Consider the following 18,279-nt stretch of genomic DNA (forward strand, 5'->3'; position numbering starts at 1 on the left):
GTCTCTGAGCTTCTAGCTCACGGGCCTCAGCCATGGGGAAGCTTCCTGGTCCTTCCCATGGGTCAGATGCACCCTGCACTTTTCACTGCAAGTCCTCACCAGTCTGCGATTATCCTTTTATTTCTGCACTGTCTGTTTAGCGCACGTCTCTCCCAAAGTCTATCTTGCCAAGTGCTCAATTCCCAAAGCCTCGTGAAAACAGAATGAATGAATGAAGAGTGGAATCCACTTCCAGGGCCTTGGGGCTCTGGCTCAGCCAGATGCCTTGACCTGCCCGACCCAGAGGCTTCACCCTACCTGAGGGTGCGCTGCTGACACCAGAGGACCAGGGACTGCTCTCCCTTCTGCCGGTCCTGTCACTGCTCTGTGGCAGCTCAGGGATTAACTGTCTCTAGGAATGGGGGGGAGGCGTCCAGCCCCAGGAGAGGATGTGGGCACGGATTGTGTGTGTGTGTGTGTGCACGTGTGTGCATGTGCCTGGGAGAGGATGTGGGCACAGTGTGTGTGTGCGTATGTGTCCAGGAGAGGATGCTGGCACAGACTCTGTGTGTGTGTGTGTGTGTGTGTGTGTGTGTGTGTGTGTGTCTGTGATGCTGGCCCAGGCTCTGGACCCAGCTCTGCAGCTTCTTGGTTGCAAGACTCACAGCAAAGCATGCTGCCCTTTGGAGTCTCTGTTTCTCCAATTTTTATAAAGGAACAGTGGCATGTGACTCACAGGTGCCGTGGGGATCACATGAGAGGCTGCACGAAAAGCATTCTATACACTGTAAAGTGCTGTACTGCATTCTATCACCCTGTGGCCAGGAACATGGGCAAAAGAGCCAGAGAGAAGGGGGCTGAGTCGTGCCCCAGTCCCTGACAAGCCAGCTGCCTGACTCTGGGCAGGCTTCATCAGCCTCGGTTTTCTCCTCTGTAAAATGGGGGTGATCACCCACCTGACAGCTTGGAGTGAGGGACCAAGTGAGCTGATGCCTGCAAAGTGCCTGGGTTAGTGGTGCGCTTCAAAGCCATTATCATTATTACACACAATCCTATTTAATAAAAGGGTGGACCGAAGAAAGTCCAATTATTCCTGTCACATGAGAAGCAGGCCTGGGATGATACAAGGCTTCTTTCCTGGCTGTCAAGGAGGCAGGACGGGTGACTCACTTCTCTCCTGAACTTCACCTAGCTGGGTTACATTCCTTGTAACCACCCCCTCCACCTGGGGAGTGAATCCTGAAGACAATTTCCTCTCCCCCAAAACGAACTTGACTTTGACCTGAGGCCAACCCAGGAATGGGGCTTAAACCACTGGCTTTCCATACTGGTCAGGACTGCGCATGCCTTCACTTAGACTCCCCTCCTTCTGTCTTGGTTGTTCCACACTGTGGACAGTGTCATGAAACAAATGAAGAGACCCATGAACTTTGAGTCAGGAGACCTCGGTTCGAATCTTTTTTTTTTGTCTTTTTTTGCTATTTCTTGGGCCGCTCCCGCGGCATATGGAGGTTCCCAGGCTAGGGGTCTAATCAGAGCTGTAGCTGCCAGCCTATGCCAGAGCCACAGCAACGCAGGATCCGTGCCGCATCTGCAACCTATACCGGAGCTCATGACAGCACCGAATCCTTAACCCACTGAGCAGGGCCAGGGATCAAACCCACATCCTCATGGATACCAGTCAGGTTCCTTACCACTAAGCCATGACGGGAACTTTTTTTTTTGGTCGAGCCTGGGCATTTTCTTACTTGCTTCCTGCCCTCTCTCTGAGTGATGACCTGATTGCTGAGCCTCACACTGGGCACTTGCAAAAGTGAGCTGGCAGGAAGCAGACATGGCCTTAGTCCTCGATGCCACCCTGGCTAGAATCCCCCCAAAGAACACACATTCAAATTAGAGCAGCAAAGGGAACTGATGTCTGTGCAATGCCCCTCAAAACCAGGTCCCTCCGACACACTACCTGAAGCACCCTGAAAGGCAAGAATAATTTGTTCTACTTTACAGATGAAGCAGCCGAGGCACAGAGAGGTGAATCAGATTGCTTTGAGGTTACACAGCCAAGAGGTATTAATTTCTCATTTTCATGTTGAAAGGCCTTTGCCATTGTCCACTAGAGCTGAGGATAAATCTAAACTTCTTTGCTCACGTGCACCTGTGTGATCTGGCCCTGCCCACTCCTGCCTTCCAGCTCCTTGCTGTGCTTCTTTTGCAACAGAAGGCTTTTCTAGGAACTGCTCTTTTGCTTGGTATTCACTGCCTTCTCCTTTAGCTGGCTAATCCCCAGGCAGTCCTTAGCCTAAATATTTCTTCCTCTAGAACTTTTCCCTCGATCCCCAAACATCTGGGCTTCCCCTACTGTGCCATCCGCAAAGCTCCCCTGTGATTACGTGCTCAATGATCTGTCTTCTGCCTGGACCATATGTTCCATGGGAGCAGAGGCCGTGACTGTGCTGCTCACCACTGAATTCCCAGGGCCTGGTTCAGTATCTGGCACTCGGTGTGCACAGTACCCTATAAATACTGATGAAAGGATGGACTGATTCATGAGTGGATGGGTGGGTGGACTGATGGATGGATAGACAGGTGGATGTGGATGGATGGGTGACTGGATGGATGGAGGGATAGATGGGCGGGTGGGCGGATAGACAGGTGGATGGAGAGATGATGGATGGCAAGACGGATGTGGGATGAAGTTGTCTCACCTCTCTGAGCCTCAGTTTCCTCCTCTGAAAAATGGGGCTCTCCTCCCAGCCCCTAAACACATACACAGGCAAAAGCCTAGGCCAGGATCTGACCCAGCTTGGCCAACACCCACCCCCTCCTCATCCTTTTCTGCCCCTGGTCCTCACGGTATTTGCCGGATGCCAGCCACCCCGTGATGGCAATGGTGATATGGAGCTGCCTGCCCTCCGTCAGAGGCAGAAATGTGAACTCTTCAATGGCCCCGACGCGCTTCTTCATCTTGTAGCCTAAAGACCCAGGTACAAAAATGAGAACGGGGGTGACTGGGGACCCTGGGTTAGTCAGCGTGGCTCTGTGCACTCACACACTGTCAATGCCAACCACACACCTGTCCCTCGACAAACCTGGTTGGTGCCATTACTGTTCCTGGTTACAGATGAAGATAAGAGGCTTCCAAGGGCTGGCAAGCCCCTGAGGGGCAGGGCTGGGGCCGGAACTCAGAGCCCAAGTTCATAACCACTGCTCTGTCCTGGTGCAGTGGGCACTATCTCTTTTTCAGGCCCACAAACTTCCTGAGTATAACACACCCCTCTCGGTTAAAGTGGTTTGAACTGACCAAGATTCTCACTGTGGGAAACAACCTGCCACTTGGGGAGCAGAACAGGAAACTCTGTGTGTGACCGGGGGAGGCTACCGACACATATGATTTGGAAAAGCTCCCCCAGGTGATGCTGGTAAAGCCAGGGTAGCCATGTGTTCTCTCACATGAGGAAGCTCAAGTGTCTCTGAGGCAGCCTGCCTGGAATCTTCCGAGATGGTGGCAACGAGTTGGATCAGACCCTTCTTAGGTCTACACCAGGTGCAGATGGATGGGAAGATGGATGTGGGATGAAGTCATCTCAAACTCGGCCTTCCCTTACCCACACCAGGCTATCCACCCAGCTCTCTAGAAAGCCGGCTATAAGTGCTGGCAGCGCTGGGACTCAGAGCGAGAAAAGCCATGTCCTCGTCTTCCTCCTCCATCCCCCGGGGCGCCATCACTGTTGAGAATCTGGGCTTGTCCCTTAAGGAGCCGGGCTACCCAGGCTGAAAGCCCCTCACAGCCCACCCCTCCTTTGCAGCCGTACCTGTCAGGCCAGCTCCAGCTGCACCGAACAGCGAGGTCATGACCGCGATGCCAGCCGCTGAGCCCAGAGCCGCTGCCCCGGCACTGCCAATGATTGTCGCAGCTCCAGCAGCCACAAGAGGGGCAGCCAGACCCCCGGTCACACCTGTAAGGAAAGCGGCCCGTGGTGGGTAGAGGAGGGAGTGGGGACGTGGCCTGCTCGGGTTCTTCCTTCACCAGCCGCCCACTGCCTTCCACGGAGCCTCCTGATGACACGAGTGAACATGCCTACCATGTGCCTGCTGGGGGCCCCAACCCGCTGAGCCCCCTACTCTCCCCACTGTTCCTCTCAGCCTGGCATCAGCCCTCCCTCCCCCTGCCCTGGCCGTGTGCCACCAGCTCATCTCAAGCGGGCCTTACCAATCACTGTCCCGCCTCCCACGGTGGCCAGGCCTATCAGGAGGTAGCGCTTCCACTTCCGCCTGTTTTCTCTCTTCTTCCGGGAGGCCTCGGCCGTTCTGGGGGAGGAGAGGTTGTTGGCCTTGAGGGCTGGCTGGGCCCGGGGTCCCCCGACACCCCCTTTCCTCACCAACCCCCAAGCTGCGCTCAGGGCTGGGTTCTCTGTCACAAGGTACCAGGGTTACCCTGGGGCCATCGACGGTCTTAAAAAGCTGAAAATATTCTAAAACCCGGCTGGGGAATCCCAGTAGGTGGGATGTGCTACTTACCCAACAGATCCATCCTAACAGGGTTGCAATTTGAATAATGAAAAGACAAAAATAATAATAATAATAATGGCAAAAGAAGCACAAAAGTATCTTTACATAGATGTACCCAGAATGAGTAGCAGATAAGAGTCACAGGCTCTATCCTCTCACGCCTTCCTTTCCTTCCCTTCCTTCCCTTCTCCCACCGGAGCTCATCTCCTCCCCCCGCCCCCCCGCCCCCAGGACATTTGGAAACCAACTTCCTTCAGAATAATCCATTCAAAGATGGACTAGAGAAATGTCCATACTGTGAGGCAACAGCCAGAATTGTTTAGACTTGAAGTTTAAAAGTGATAAAGTGGAGCAGAAGGGAAGCAGAGTGAACTGAGGTAAGGCGAGTCCTGAGAGCGGCCCAGGGGAGTCAGTCCAGTTTTCCCATCCGTCGATGATTGGGCCCTCAAATGCATTGGGGCAATCAGGAGCGGGACAGATGAGGGCGGGACGGTGGGGTGATCAACACTTCGAACTCTAACTTAACTTGGAGTTTGGACAATGGCTCGATGTAGAGAGTGATGCCAGATGACAATGATAATAAAAGTCAATATTTATTGCGGACTTCCAACATCCCTGCCACTGTGCATTGTGCTTCATATGGGTTATCTTATCCTAGAAGCAGTTTTATTCCTTGCTGCATATCACAGACGAGGTCAGTACTGTGCATAGAAGTTTGGCACTTGCCATCCGCCTCTATATGGAGTAAAACACAAGCCACTGCGGTTCCGACCTGGGGGGACCCACAGAACCCCCTGAGCGGAGCTCAAGGCGGAGACCAGGAGGGAGGCACTCTGTGCTCCTGGAAAACTGGCAGAACAGGTCTTCAGATAGTCAGATATTCTTAGGAGAAGATTTTATGAGCCCAATTTGTGCATCTCCTCATATCTAGAAAAACACTAAAATCCGTCAATGATGACTAGTGTCTGTGACTAGCAGTAACCTTCACGAAACCAGCAGCAAACTTCTGCAAAGTGTGTGCATGGCTGCAGGCACCTCCCCTCACCATCATCACTTACAGCGTGAGATTCCCCCTTTCCTCTCTGGGGCGGTATTTCAGAGCGATCTAAATACTGCCTCCCGGGCTGTAGTTAGTGGGCAAAACAATAGGGCTCACCGGCCTCTCCCAAGGGTGGGCCGGTGAGCCCTGAGGGAACTCAGAGAAGAAACAAAGAAAACTGGCCCACAGCTGAGGTGCCTGTCAAAGGAGTGATTCCGGTAAGCCCCCGGCCTTTACCTCTTCCCCTAGAAAGGGGTTTTCTGTAAATCTTCTTCGGTAAATCCAGTTCTGTGTAAATCTTTTGGTCCTACTACCTTCCCTTTGTTGCAAAAACTCCTATATCCTAGCTTCCCCCCTTGCCTCCTCGGAGCAGATTCTCGGGATGACCTGAGATGCTGTCTCCCTAGCTTAATCCTAATTTCACCCCAAATAAAACTTAACTCTCAACTTTCAGGTTGTATTTTTTTAGTTGACAGTACCTCCCCCCGCCCCGCCCCCGGAGTGGTTGTGGGGATCAGCAAGGAGTGGGTTAAGCTGGATCCTTAACCCACTGAGCGAGGCCAGGGATCAAACCTGCATCCTCAGGGATACTAGTCAGCTATGAGCACAGAGCATGACAGCTGGCTCTTTGAGAGGGGACCAAAACAGTGGCTGATACCATGAAACTCAGTTTCCTGGAAACTCAATTACCCCTTTTGTAAAATGGAGATAATAACATCTCCCTCAGAAGGCTGCTGGTTGGTAAAGATTACATTCAGGAGTTTCTGTTGTGGTGCAGCAGAAATGAATCCAACTAGGAACCATGAGGTTTCGGGTTGGATCCCTGGCCTCGCTCAGTGGGTTAAGGATCTGGCATTGTCATGAGCTGCGGTATAGGTCACAGACGTGGCTTGGATCTGGTGTGGCTGTGGCTGTGGTGTAGGCTGGCAGTTGTAGCTCCAATTCGACCCCTAGCCTGGGAACCTCCAAATGCCGTGGGTGTGGCCTTCAGAAGCAAAAAAAAAAAAAAAAAAAGATTAACTTCATTCCTTCTTCATCCACGCAATCCATAAACTTTTATGGAGCACGAATAGCAGTGGGTGCTGCGTGTCAGTGGGCAGAAAAGGCAGTATTCAACCAGATTTGTTTCCTTCCTATTTCCCCTCCTGAGCCACATGTGACAGTGAAACATTCATCCTCCAGGTATTGAAAAGCAAGGGAATTTAAGATGGGCATTCGGGGACCGTTTTTGCTTTTTGGTTGTCTGCCTACTCCCCTCAACCAACTTTTCCTTAAGCGCGTCTTGGGGGTACCCCTCAGCCCTTCTCAGTGGCTTCACTGCAGAGAAGCGGAAGCCAGTGGTCCAGGATCACAGGTGCTGCTCCCATGATGGAAACCCACGCCATCAGATGTGCGGGATGAGGCCGAACCACATGCATCTAGCAAGGCGGAAGGCAGGATGGTGGTGAGGGTGAGGGTTCTGATGATACCAACCCTGTAAACAAGGCTTGAATCCTCCCTCGGCTGTGGCGGAGTGTCACCATCCACTGGATCAACGTCCGGTTATCCCTCCTGCACTGGTCCTCCCTATGGAAAGGTTCTCCAGCTCTGTCCTACTGAACTGAGTGGCCCCACGGCTGCCTTTAGCCAGTAGGTGGAAGGTACACCTGTCACTTCCAGCAAAATCTTTTTTTTGTTTGTCTTTTTAGGGCCGTGTCTGTGGCATATGTAGGTTCCCAGGCTAGGAGTTAAATCGGAGCTACAGCTGCAGCCTATGCCACAGCCCCAGCAACATGGGATCCGAGCCATATCTGCAATCTACACCACAGCTCACGGCGATGCTGGATCCTTAACCCACTGAGTGGACTGAACCTACGTCCTTGTGGATACTAGTCAGATTTGCTTCCGCTGAGTCACGACGGGATCGCCTCCTCAGCCAAATTCTGAAAAGAGTTGGTACAGGGGCCTGATAAGCCTCTTTTTGCTCTGCCCTGAGACCAGCAATGCTCCTGATAGCAGTCACTCTGTCAACCTGGGACCCAGAATGAAGACAGCATGGTCTAAAGCACAGCCAATCTGCAAGAAATTGTGCCTTTGTTGTTGCAAGCCACTGAGACATGGAGGTCACTTGCTATTGCAGTGAAACTTAGCTTGTCCTGTTGGACAGAGCCACTTACTAACCTTGGGATTTTGCACAAATTACTTGTCCCGTCTGTGAGTTTCCTCATCCGTGAAGTGGAGATAATAGCCCTGGGAATTCCCACTGTGGCACAGTGGTTAAGGACCCAGTGTTGCTACAGCTGTGGTGTAGGTTGCAGCTGTGACTTGTATTCAGTCCCTGGCCTGGGAACGTCCATATGCTGTGGGTGCAGCCATAAAAAAAAAAAAAAAAAAATAGCCCTGAATTTCCACGGTTATCGGAAGGGCGAAGTGAGATAGTCCACACGTGATGACTGGCGTATTGTAATCATTCAGTTGCTTTTATCATTCCTTCCATGGTTATGATAGTTTCCTCCTAAGTACGGGCTGGAGACATACTTTGGCCCTTAATTGCTAGCACCATGCAGGGCAAATAGGAAAGCTGGAAATCAGTTGCTTTCAGCAGAGTTCAAGGCCTGAGGGAAAAATTCCAGCTGAGGGCTATGCCCGAGAGGAACATGCGGCCCCAGGAGCAGCTGGCTCTGTGAAGCAGCAGCGTCTCACGCAACAAGCACTGCCTGGGAAAGAGTCTGCACATCTGGGGTAGAGGTGTCTGAGCCCAGCTCTGCCATGAGCTTGCTGGCTCACCTGATTTTTCCAAGCCTCAATTTTCTCATTTGGACACCAGAAAAGGGAGGATGACGACAGCACCACCGTGTGACCAGTGTCAAGCAGGAAAATATAACTGTGACTGCCTGCCTCCCTCTCTCCCTCGCTTCTGGCCCTCCCTCGCTTGAAGACAGGGTCACCTCTCCAGCAGGACGCTCAGGCCCCCTGGGAGCCGGTCCCTTCACGGTCCCATCGTTCATCAATTCGTGACACATCACCCTCCAGAAACACTGAACAGCGACAGGCACATTGTCTGCACCTCAGTCCTGTGTTCCTGCTGACCCTTGGCTGCCAAGTACCTTCTCGCCTTCCTTTATCCAGCTAAATATTACTCATTGTTCCCAAGTCACCTCTGGAGCTCTCTTCTCCAGGAAGCCTGCTTGAGCCCCAAGCCTGCCTAAGGGCCCTGACTCCAGGCATCTCTAACCCTCTGTACTGTTATTAGCCTGGAATTCTAGACCTCTGATTTTCAAAGTTGATCTCTGGGTCTTTTTTGTTTGTTCGCTTGTTTGTTTTTGTTTTTTGCTTTTTAGGGCCATGCCTGCAGAAATTCCCAGGCTGGGGGTCATCGAATCAGAGCTGTAGCCACTGGATCTTTAACCCACTGAGTGAGGCCAGGAGTTGAACCCACATCCTCACGGATACTAGTCAGTTTTGTTACCACTGAGCCATGAGGGGAACTTCTTGAAGTTGATCTTTGGATCAAGTGCATCAGAATCCCCAGGGAGATGGCTGTTAAAAGCACTATTTCCTGGGCCTGAGGCTCTGGGCATAAGAGTAAGGAAACTACCTTAACAAGCTCTCCAGTTTATCTCAACTTTGAGAATGGCAGGGGCGAAGCTTCAGGACAGAGATCAAGCCTTTCCTGCACGCCACCTGCAGCAGGTGGCCCTAGGATTGGCACCTGGATGCGGCTCAGAAGACATTTCTTGAAAAGACTCACCTGGACTTCCTGGTAGCCTAGTGATTAAGGATCTGGTGTTGTCATTGCTGTGGCTTGGGTTCCATCTCTGGCCCAGGAACTTCTGCATGCCATGGGTGTGATCCCCCCACCACCAAAAAAAATCTACTATTCCAATAAGGATTGGAAGTGAACATCTAGCTGCAGTGATCTAGTCTCCCACTCACTGTCCATTTCTATGTAAAAACAGAGGATGGAATAGATATCTTGGCGAAATAAAATATTAGCCAGGGTCAAGGTCAATCACCACCAAGAATGAAACTTCCGGGATATTAGAACAAATCTAGAATATCATAAAATTTTCATGATTAGTAGAAACTTATTACTAAGAACATAGTCAAATTCTTGGGTTGGTATCCTTGATGTTTCTTAGCATTGTCGGCTTCTAAATTGTTCCTGCAGTGACACCTGCACATCTGTGATGCCAGACATCACTTTTCACTGTGTTCATGGAAGGGGAAACTCATAACCTAAAGGGAATAAAATAACTAAAGAGTAAATTTAGCTGTTTTATTGAAAGGGATGAATGCCAGTATATCAGATCAATTTTACAAAGCTTGGATGATATACTCTAGCATTGTTTTTTGGTTTTTTGGTTTGTTTGTTTTTGTTTTTTGCTTTTTTGGCTGCACCCATGGCATGCGAAAGTTCCAGGACTGGAACTGAATCCACAACGCAGCTGTGACCTGAGCCACAGCAGTGACAACGCAGGTCCTTAACCTGCTGTGCCAACAGGGGAACTCTGGGTGATATACTCTAATCTCTAGTATTCTGCTTTGTGTCATTATTTATGTTTATAAACACTTGCTGAATCAAAAACAATACAATAGTTTCCCTAGAGTATTTAGCTAAGGCGCTTTCTCTTAATGTATATCTGAACTGCCAATCACTCTCCTTATTTAAGTACTTGAACGCTCTTAATCACTGCTTTGTACATAAAATGAATAGCTTTCTCATTAATCATTAATTATCACAACATTTCATTCCTGCAATAACTTCAATTGTCTGACTGAATTTTAACATCTAAAGCATAAGAGGAGAGGCTGGTTCTGAGTGACATCTACAATGCCACTTCTTCCTATGTCTGGAAGGGAGAATTCTGAGCATGACAGTAAATCCAGATGAAGCCCCGATCCTGTTACTGACTTTGCCTGCTGACCGAGTACCACCTTCATGACCTAGGATGCCAGAAGTGACCTTGAGCTGGCATTCCGTGTCAGCCTTCCAAAGCAGAGGCTGAAGCCAGGAATGTGGATGTGGCCAAATCCCAGGCTGTAATCACAGATACCCCGTGAAGAGCAAAGACACCCACACTGCCCAGCTCATGGTTCCATGAAGGAATTTCCATCACTGTCATCAGATCTCCCGTGAGAGGGTGTTCCTTGCCCTTACGTTATCACCACCACCCTTATCTTTTTTTTTAAATTGCCTTCTCCAGTGGTAGAGAGGGCGCTCTTATCTCTGAGGAGTTTAGAGATACATCTTGAAGAAAAGTTCAGAAAGCCCCATAAAAGAATTATCTTTACTGCTTTCTTCAGAATTAAGGAGGTGACCTGGGATGGCCAACCATGCCTGTGGGCTGCGGTAAGTAACGTTCAGACTGGGTAAGATCGTTGAATCAGACGGTGCCATGGACCGGCTGGGTGACCCTGGGCGAGTTACGTCACCCTCCTGAGGTTCTGTTTCTTCCTCCACAAAAGCCTCAGGGGACTTTAACTAGCACCAAATGAGATGACATCTTGTGCCTGCATCTAGAAAGCACTCAATGAAGGCGAGATGCTGACCGTGTTATTACAACAGGATTGGTATCCACCTCCAACACCACATTCGCTAGTGTTTACGACATGCCAGGAGCTTTTTTTTTTTTTTGTCTTTTTAGGGCCGCTCCCATAGCATATGGAGGTTCCCAGGCTGGGGGTCCTATCAGAGATGTAGCCACTGGCCTATGCCATAGCCACTGCCATGCCAGATCTGAGCCATGTCTGTGACCAGCACCACAGCCCACGGCAACACTGGATTCTTAAACCACTGAGTGAGGCCAGGGATCAAACCTGCGTCCTACATGGATACTAGTCAGATTCATTTCCCCTGAGCCACAAAGGGAACTCCTGTTCCAAGCTTTTGATACGTATTGATTAATTTAATCTTCTCGGCAGCCCTCTGATGGAGATACCACCACTCTCCCTGGGTTAGAGATGAAGAAGCTGAGGCTCGGAGAAGTGAAGTCACCCAAGACATAGGAGATGCTCGGGTGGCCTCCGGGATCATGTGGGGACCTGAGAACAGAAAGGTGGTACATCACACCCAGAATCCCAGGTGCAAAGGATCACCCTGGGGGTGCTGAGTGAGAAGCTCACCTTGCAGAAATATAAAACCCGAGTGAAAAGAAACCTATGTATAATTTGATCCTCTACTTGCACAGGTGAAAAACCTGACGCAGGTGCCCAGAGAGGGAAAGCAACGTGCCCTGGACCACATGGAGACTTAGGAGCACAATCAGAGAACCAGGTCTCTAGGCTGACCAGCCTATGCTCCCCCTGGGTCTCAGACCCTTCCAGAGACCACAGATAGACCCTGAGAGGTCCCTAAAATTGAATTAAAAAATGACACCTGTGGAGTTTCTGTTGTGGTGCAGCAGAGATGAATCTAACTAGTATCCATGAGGATGTGGGTTTGATCCCTGGCCTCACTCAGTGGGTGGGGGATCTGGCGTTGGCTGTGAGCTGTGGTGTGGGTCACAGATGCAAGTCAAATCCCGCATTGATGTGGGCTGTGCTGTAGGCTGGCAGCTGTGGCTCTGATTCAACCCCTAGCTTGGGAACTTCTCCATGCTGTGGATAAGGCCCTAAAAAGAAAAAAAAAAAAAAAAGACACCTGCGAAATATTTCTCTGAGGAAAGGGCCCACACAGAATAACAGCAATCACAAAAATACTATAGCAAATATCACTATTTATCAACTAGAAAGTCTGTGTAAGGCTGGCTCGAAGCACTTTACATGTACAAACTCATTTGAGCCCCACAAGAACCCTATGAAGAGGGGGCTATTATTATCCCCATTTGCTGGGGAGGAAACTGAGACCCGGGGAAGTGAAATAACCTGCCCAGGATCACATGGGCAGAGCTGGGTCAGCGGCAGAGCTGGGCTGTTCTGCATCTTCCCTGATCTAGCATTACTGGTGAGAGCAGAACACAGCCTCTGGGAAACGTGTTTCTTCCTGACAATCGATTTCCAAACAATACTCTCCTTCATTTCAAGGCATACCTGAAATACCACACACGTCCAGTAGAGACCAAGGTTCTGGGCAGTCCCTGTGACTGTGTTAACTGGCCTGGACCCAGGTGTCTCTTTATTGACACAGCTCTGGGAGTCAAAACAAGACTATTTTCAGGTTATTTCAACAGATCAAGTTTCCTCCTTTCTCAAGGAAACCACCCCCTCCCTTTGTCCTACAAACCCTGGTGCGAGGGCGGCTCCAGGTCTGGCTTCAGAGCTAAATTCCCAGCTGGGCTGAACTGGCCCAGCCTGGCTGCTCAAAGACAGCCTGTGTGGCCGGAACAAAACCCAAGGCCGGGAGATGCAATTAGGCAGTGACTGGGATCGATTTATTACCCAGGGATTAGATGCTGTGTGAAGCGTTCTGCAAAGAGCTGAGCTCTGACCAAGTTACCCAGACAATTTCCCTCACACACACCTGACCATAACACCGAAGGCAAAGCTGCTGGCCAACTGGCAGGTGCGGGGGCCCATGGGGAAGGGAAGGGCTCACTCGTACGGAGCGCTTGTTACGTGCCAGCCCTGGGCCAAGTGCCTGTTAATATGATGGCATTTGTTTTCCACAATGATCTTAGGAGGAAGCCATTCTTTTTTTACCACTATAGGGTGCAGTGGCTTAATGTGGGATCTCAGCTCCCAGAACAGGCAGTGAACCTGGGCCACAGTGGTGAAAGCACTGAGTCCTAACCACTAGATTGCCAGGGAGCTTCCCAAGGATGCTCTTCTCATTTTCTCTCTCTCTTCTTTTTTCTTTGTTTTTTGTTTTTAGTCTTCTTAGGGCAGCACTTGAGGCCTATGGAGGTTCCCAGGCCAGGGGTTGGATTGGACGGAGCAGTAGCCGCTGGCCTACACCACAGCACATGGCAATGCCAGATCCTTAACCCATTGAGTGAGGCCAGGGATAGAACCTGCGTCAGGTTCATTTCCACTGAGCAAGGAAAGGAACTCCTCCCTCTTCTTTTTTCTTTTTATAGCCGCACCTGCAGCTTATGTAATTTCTCAGGCTAGGGATCGAATTGGAGCTATAGCTGTGGCCTACACCACAGTCACAGCAACACCAGATCCCAGCTGCATCTGCAGCCTACACTGAAGCTTGTAGCAATGCCAGATCCTTAACTCACTGAGCAAGGCCAGGGGTTGAACCCGCATCCTTATGTAGACTATGTTGGTTTCTTAACCTGCTGAGCCACAATGGGAACTCCTCTTATTCCTATTTTACAGATGAGAATATTGTAGCTTAGAGAAGAGGGGGAACACCTGCCCAAGGTCAAAAAGGTCAGAGGTGGGATTTGAACCCAGGCCACTCTGGCCCATGGACAAGGTGTCACAGGAGCTGAAGAGGAGTGAGGCGTTGGGGCCACAAAATGTTAAAATTACAGACTCATGGCCATTAGCAATCATCCAATCTCTTTCTACAAATAAAGAGGAGACCCAGAGAGGGGAAGTGACTAGCTAAGGCCATACAGTGAATCAGGGCTGCACTGGGACTCTCTGTGCAGCGCTCATCTCATCTCAATGCACCATTTCTCTCTCTCTCTTTTTCTTTCTTTCTAGGGCTGCACATTTGGCTTACAGACATTCTCAGGCTAGGGGCTAAATTGGAATTGCAACTGCAGGCCTACACCATAGCTATAGCAATACGGGATCTGAGCTGCATCTGCAAACACTGCAGCTCACGGCAATGCTGGATCCTTAACCCGCTGAGCAAGGCTGGGGATCGAACCTGTATCTTCATGGGTACTAGTCAGGTTCTTAACTTGCTGAGCCACAACAGCAGTGCGCTGTCTCTAAATGGGGGGTGGGGTGGGGGCATCTGAAAAGTGGAAATCCTCCATTCCAGATGGGCGGGGCCGGGGTCACAGGGCTCCCTTACTCAGATTCCTTCTCTTTGGTTTCCTTCAGGCTCTCGAGGAACGTCTCTTCCAGGAGATCCAGCTCCTCCAGGGGCATGCGGAGGAGGGAGGTTACGTGGCAAATGAGGACACGGGCCCGTGCGTCATAGCGCCCTCGAGAGAGAGAGAGAGAGAGAGAGAGAGAGAATGAGCAGGGAATCAGTTCAGGGTCGAAGGACAGATGTTAACAGCAGGGCAACAGATGTAACCCAAACCCTAGGAAGCATAACCATAACCATACCCTCGATGCATAAGCCCCTGAGCATAGTCAGCTGAACAAGAGCACAGCTTCCCGGACAGAACAGTGTGCAACCGTTAAAAAGATGAATCGGAAGCAAGGCGGCGTCTGTCACCAGCCACATCAGCAAAGATCAGTTTTTCACATCCCAAAGCTGTTAAGGAGGTGATGTCCAGATCAGAACCAAATCCAACTCCAACACGACCTTCAAAGGGCCCCTAGCCAACGCTGTGACCTCGCCATCTAGAATGTTCCTTCTCTGGAGCCTTTGCCCTTGCTGTTCCCACTATCAGGAAGACTCGTTCCCCAGATCTTCCTGTGGGACCCCTCCTCTTCATTCAAGTCTCCACGCAAATGCCTCCTGCCCAGGGAGGCCTCCCTGACCCCACCTCCCCTGCCCCAGCACTTGACCCCTTCACCCTGCCTTTCATTCCACATTGCCCTGCTCTGATATCATATCTATTGACTTTTGTTTGTCTCTTCCCCTGAAGTATAAACACCAGTCCTTAGAAGAGCACGTGGCACAAAGAATAAATGTTCAATCAATAACCCAGCATACCTGGGTATGAATTCTATTTGTGTGTTTAACTTTGGGCAGAGCTTATCCTTGCTTGGGTGGAAGTGGAAATCGTAAGAGCCACCTTTCGAAGTTTCAAGGAGAAAGGAGTTCCCCAGCTACTTAGGGGTTAAGGACTCAGCGTTGTCACTGCTGTGGCTGGGGTTCGATCCCTGGTCTGGGAACTTTTGTACACTGTGGGTGCAGCCAAAAAAAAAAAAAAAACCCAAAAAACAAAAAAAAGCAGAGGGCTCTGGGCCCACGACAGGCCTTTAACGGACACTGCAGAATTGGCCTCCTTTGGTGGGTGTCTGCAAAGCTGTACAATAATTTTACACTAAAGTCGTACTGGCTTCAACTACCTCAGCTTCTGCAAAATAAATCAATTCCTTCCTTGAACTAGGGGCTCAGAGTGAGCCGCGATAGGGCAGCTTTTGCCCGGCTGCCCTCGCTGCGTCCTGAGATGAGGCACTGTCTACGTGCCAGGGAAACAGCGTGTCGTGTCTTGGGACACGTGGAGCTAAAGGGCCATGAACAAAGGCACCTGCTTTCTCTCAGGATCATTCTACTGCATGCAGGTCATAACCGAGCTGTAGAAATTAATAAGCCTTGGCCATGGTGATTAATTGGTGGCAATTCTAATCAGCCACTAATTCATACTCCATTGGTCAAGGCTGCAGTGATTCAGTTTCGGGAAAAAGACTGCCAGGTACACAGGTGATTAAGCTTCCAACGTATTCGCAGGCACAGGACTCTGGAACGTTAGCCTCATATAAGGGTCATTTCAAGGACCTTGACAGCCAGCTGTTGCACTTGGAGCTGCGGTGCTATGTGAGGCAGGCAGGGCTCAGGCCCAAAGCCCAGGCATCTTTCCTGTTTCCTGCCACCCCTTCCCAGACATCCAATTCACCAGCTCACGCTGACAGCCACACCTCCAACATGAACCCCGAGTCAGGCCATGGTTCTCCATCTTTACTGCCATCGCTGGCCACAGCCACCACGACTGCCATTGCCCTTCAAGGACCAGACATCTCCCTGGCTTCTCATCTTTCGCTCTTGCCCCCACACTATATTTGCCACATAGCAGCTTGAAGGATAAAGTCACACATCTGACTGGGGTTCTCTTCCCCAACGTAAAACCCCTCAATGCCCTTAGAATTCATTCCACATTTCTTCCCCTGGTCTGCAAGGCTGTTCTTTAATTATCTGACCCCTTCCTGCCATCCTTTCCCATCTCACTTTCTGTTGGTCCCTGTTTCACGCACGAGTATCTGTCTCATTAAGAAACTAAGCTCATTCTTGCCCCAGGGCCTTTGCACTTGTTGTTCTAACCAGCAAGGTCCTGATCTGAGTAGGTCTGGGTGCACTCATGCCTGGAGTGATGTGATTACAATGACTCCTCCTCATATCACCTCTGCATGGAAGGAAACCAGCACCCACAGTGCTCTTACCAGTCACTGGGCATCACTCCAGAAGTTGGCATTCGAGATTGCTAATTCTCCCAATAGTCCTGGGAAGCTGGTATTATACCCCCCGACCCCGCTCCGCTTTGTTTTTGGCCACATCTGCAGCTTATGGAAGTTTCTGGGCCAGGGATCGAATCTGAGCTGCAGCTGCCAATGCCAGACTTTTGACACACTGTGCTACAGTGCGAACTCCATATGATGCCTCATTTTGCACGAGAGGGAAAAATGGGTGTAGGCAGAGTAAGAAACTTTCAAAGCAGAGGGCTTGGCACATATGGTGGGCTCCATTCTTATTTGCTGAATGGAGGAATGAGCCAATTTCAATACTGAGAACAGGCTTTATGAATCTTGAGGATTCTGATGGAGAACTAGGAAGCTGGTGACAATGTTTGCATTTCACTGCGGCCAAAGACCAACCTCTCAGAACTTCCTGATTCATTGGGGTGGTAGGGTTTGCAGTTCAGTAATAAAGACCAGGTCAGAGAGTGGAGCCAAGTTTGCGGTGGAGATTGCTATGCCTCACGCGGCCTGTGCCTCCTCAGGCTCCGAGGACTGGAGTTGATGCTATCTTTGGATTCAGAGTACAGAGGGCAAGAACCATGATTCTATTTAAGCCTCCTGGGCACCAATGCAGAGTTCAGCCTGAGACTCGCTGCCTTAAATGGAGTTTCGAAACTCTGAAGTGTAACCTTGGGATACTTACATAACCTCCTCAGCCTAATTTCCTATCAGTGGGGATAACAGTATCTATTCCAGCAGTTGCTCTGAGGATTTATATATGAGGCAATAATCAACAGTCTCTGTATAAGACCTAGAAAAGCAACGAGGTAACTTAGAAAGATTACCAACTACGAATAAACCGGCCTCCCCTGCCATGCCCAAATCTGGGGTCCTAGATCAATGGTTCTTAACCAGGGACGTTTTCCCCCCGGAGGATACTTGGCAATGTCATCTGGAGACATTTCTGTTTTGTGTGTGTGTGTTTGCCTTTTCTAGGGCTGCTTGCCATGGCACACGGAGGTTCCTAGGCTAGGGGTCAAATTGGAGCTGTAGATGTCAGCCTATGCCAGAGCCACAGCAACGTGGGATCTGAGCTGAGTCTGCAACATACACCACAGCTCACGGCAACGCCGGATCCTTAACCCACTGAGCGAGGCCAGGAATCGAACCTCTAACCTCAAGGTTCCTAGTCAGATTCGTTAACCACTGAGCTACAACGGGAACTCCCTGGAGACATTTCTGGTCGTCTCAACTCAGGAAGTGCTACTGACATCTCGTGAGTAGAGGCTGGAGATATGACTAAACCTCCTACAAGGCCCCAGGTGGCCCCACAACAAAGAATCAGGCAATTCTAAATGTCAATAGTGCCCTGGTTGAGAAACCTGGTTTATTTAAAAAAAATTTTTTTTAAATGGCATTGTCTGGTGTATTTTTATTTTATTTTACTTTTTACATATTTTTGGCCACACCTGCATCAGGTGGAAGTTCGTGGGCCTGGGATCAAACCCGTGCCACAGCAGTGACGCCAGATCCTTAACCTACCCTGCCATCAGGGAACTCTGAGAAAGCTGGTTTAGAGT

General features: G+C 50.2%; 1 protein-coding gene across 5 annotated transcripts in view; it reads right to left on the reverse strand.

Annotated features, from left to right (window-relative positions):
- The window catches only part of TMCO4 (transmembrane and coiled-coil domains 4), an 86,588-nt gene that overhangs the window by 40,752 nt on the left and 27,557 nt on the right, over nt 1-18,279 (reverse strand). For 4 of the 5 annotated variants that reach the window (XM_047792216.1, XM_047792214.1, XM_047792215.1 and 1 more), the window contains 4 exons: nt 14,421-14,553; nt 4,187-4,284; nt 3,789-3,932; nt 2,829-2,948 (listed from right to left, as the gene is read on the reverse strand). In XM_047792216.1, the coding sequence (XP_047648172.1) occupies nt 2,829-2,948; nt 3,789-3,932; nt 4,187-4,284; nt 14,421-14,553 (495 nt within the window). The remainder of the gene's footprint in view (nt 1-2,828; nt 2,949-3,788; nt 3,933-4,186; nt 4,285-14,420; nt 14,554-18,279) is intronic. The other variant, XM_047792217.1, reaches the window with a different exon arrangement.

Source organism: Phacochoerus africanus, chromosome 8 (genome assembly GCF_016906955.1).
Source record: "Phacochoerus africanus isolate WHEZ1 chromosome 8, ROS_Pafr_v1, whole genome shotgun sequence".
Classification (NCBI taxonomy): Eukaryota; Metazoa; Chordata; class Mammalia; order Artiodactyla; family Suidae; genus Phacochoerus; species Phacochoerus africanus.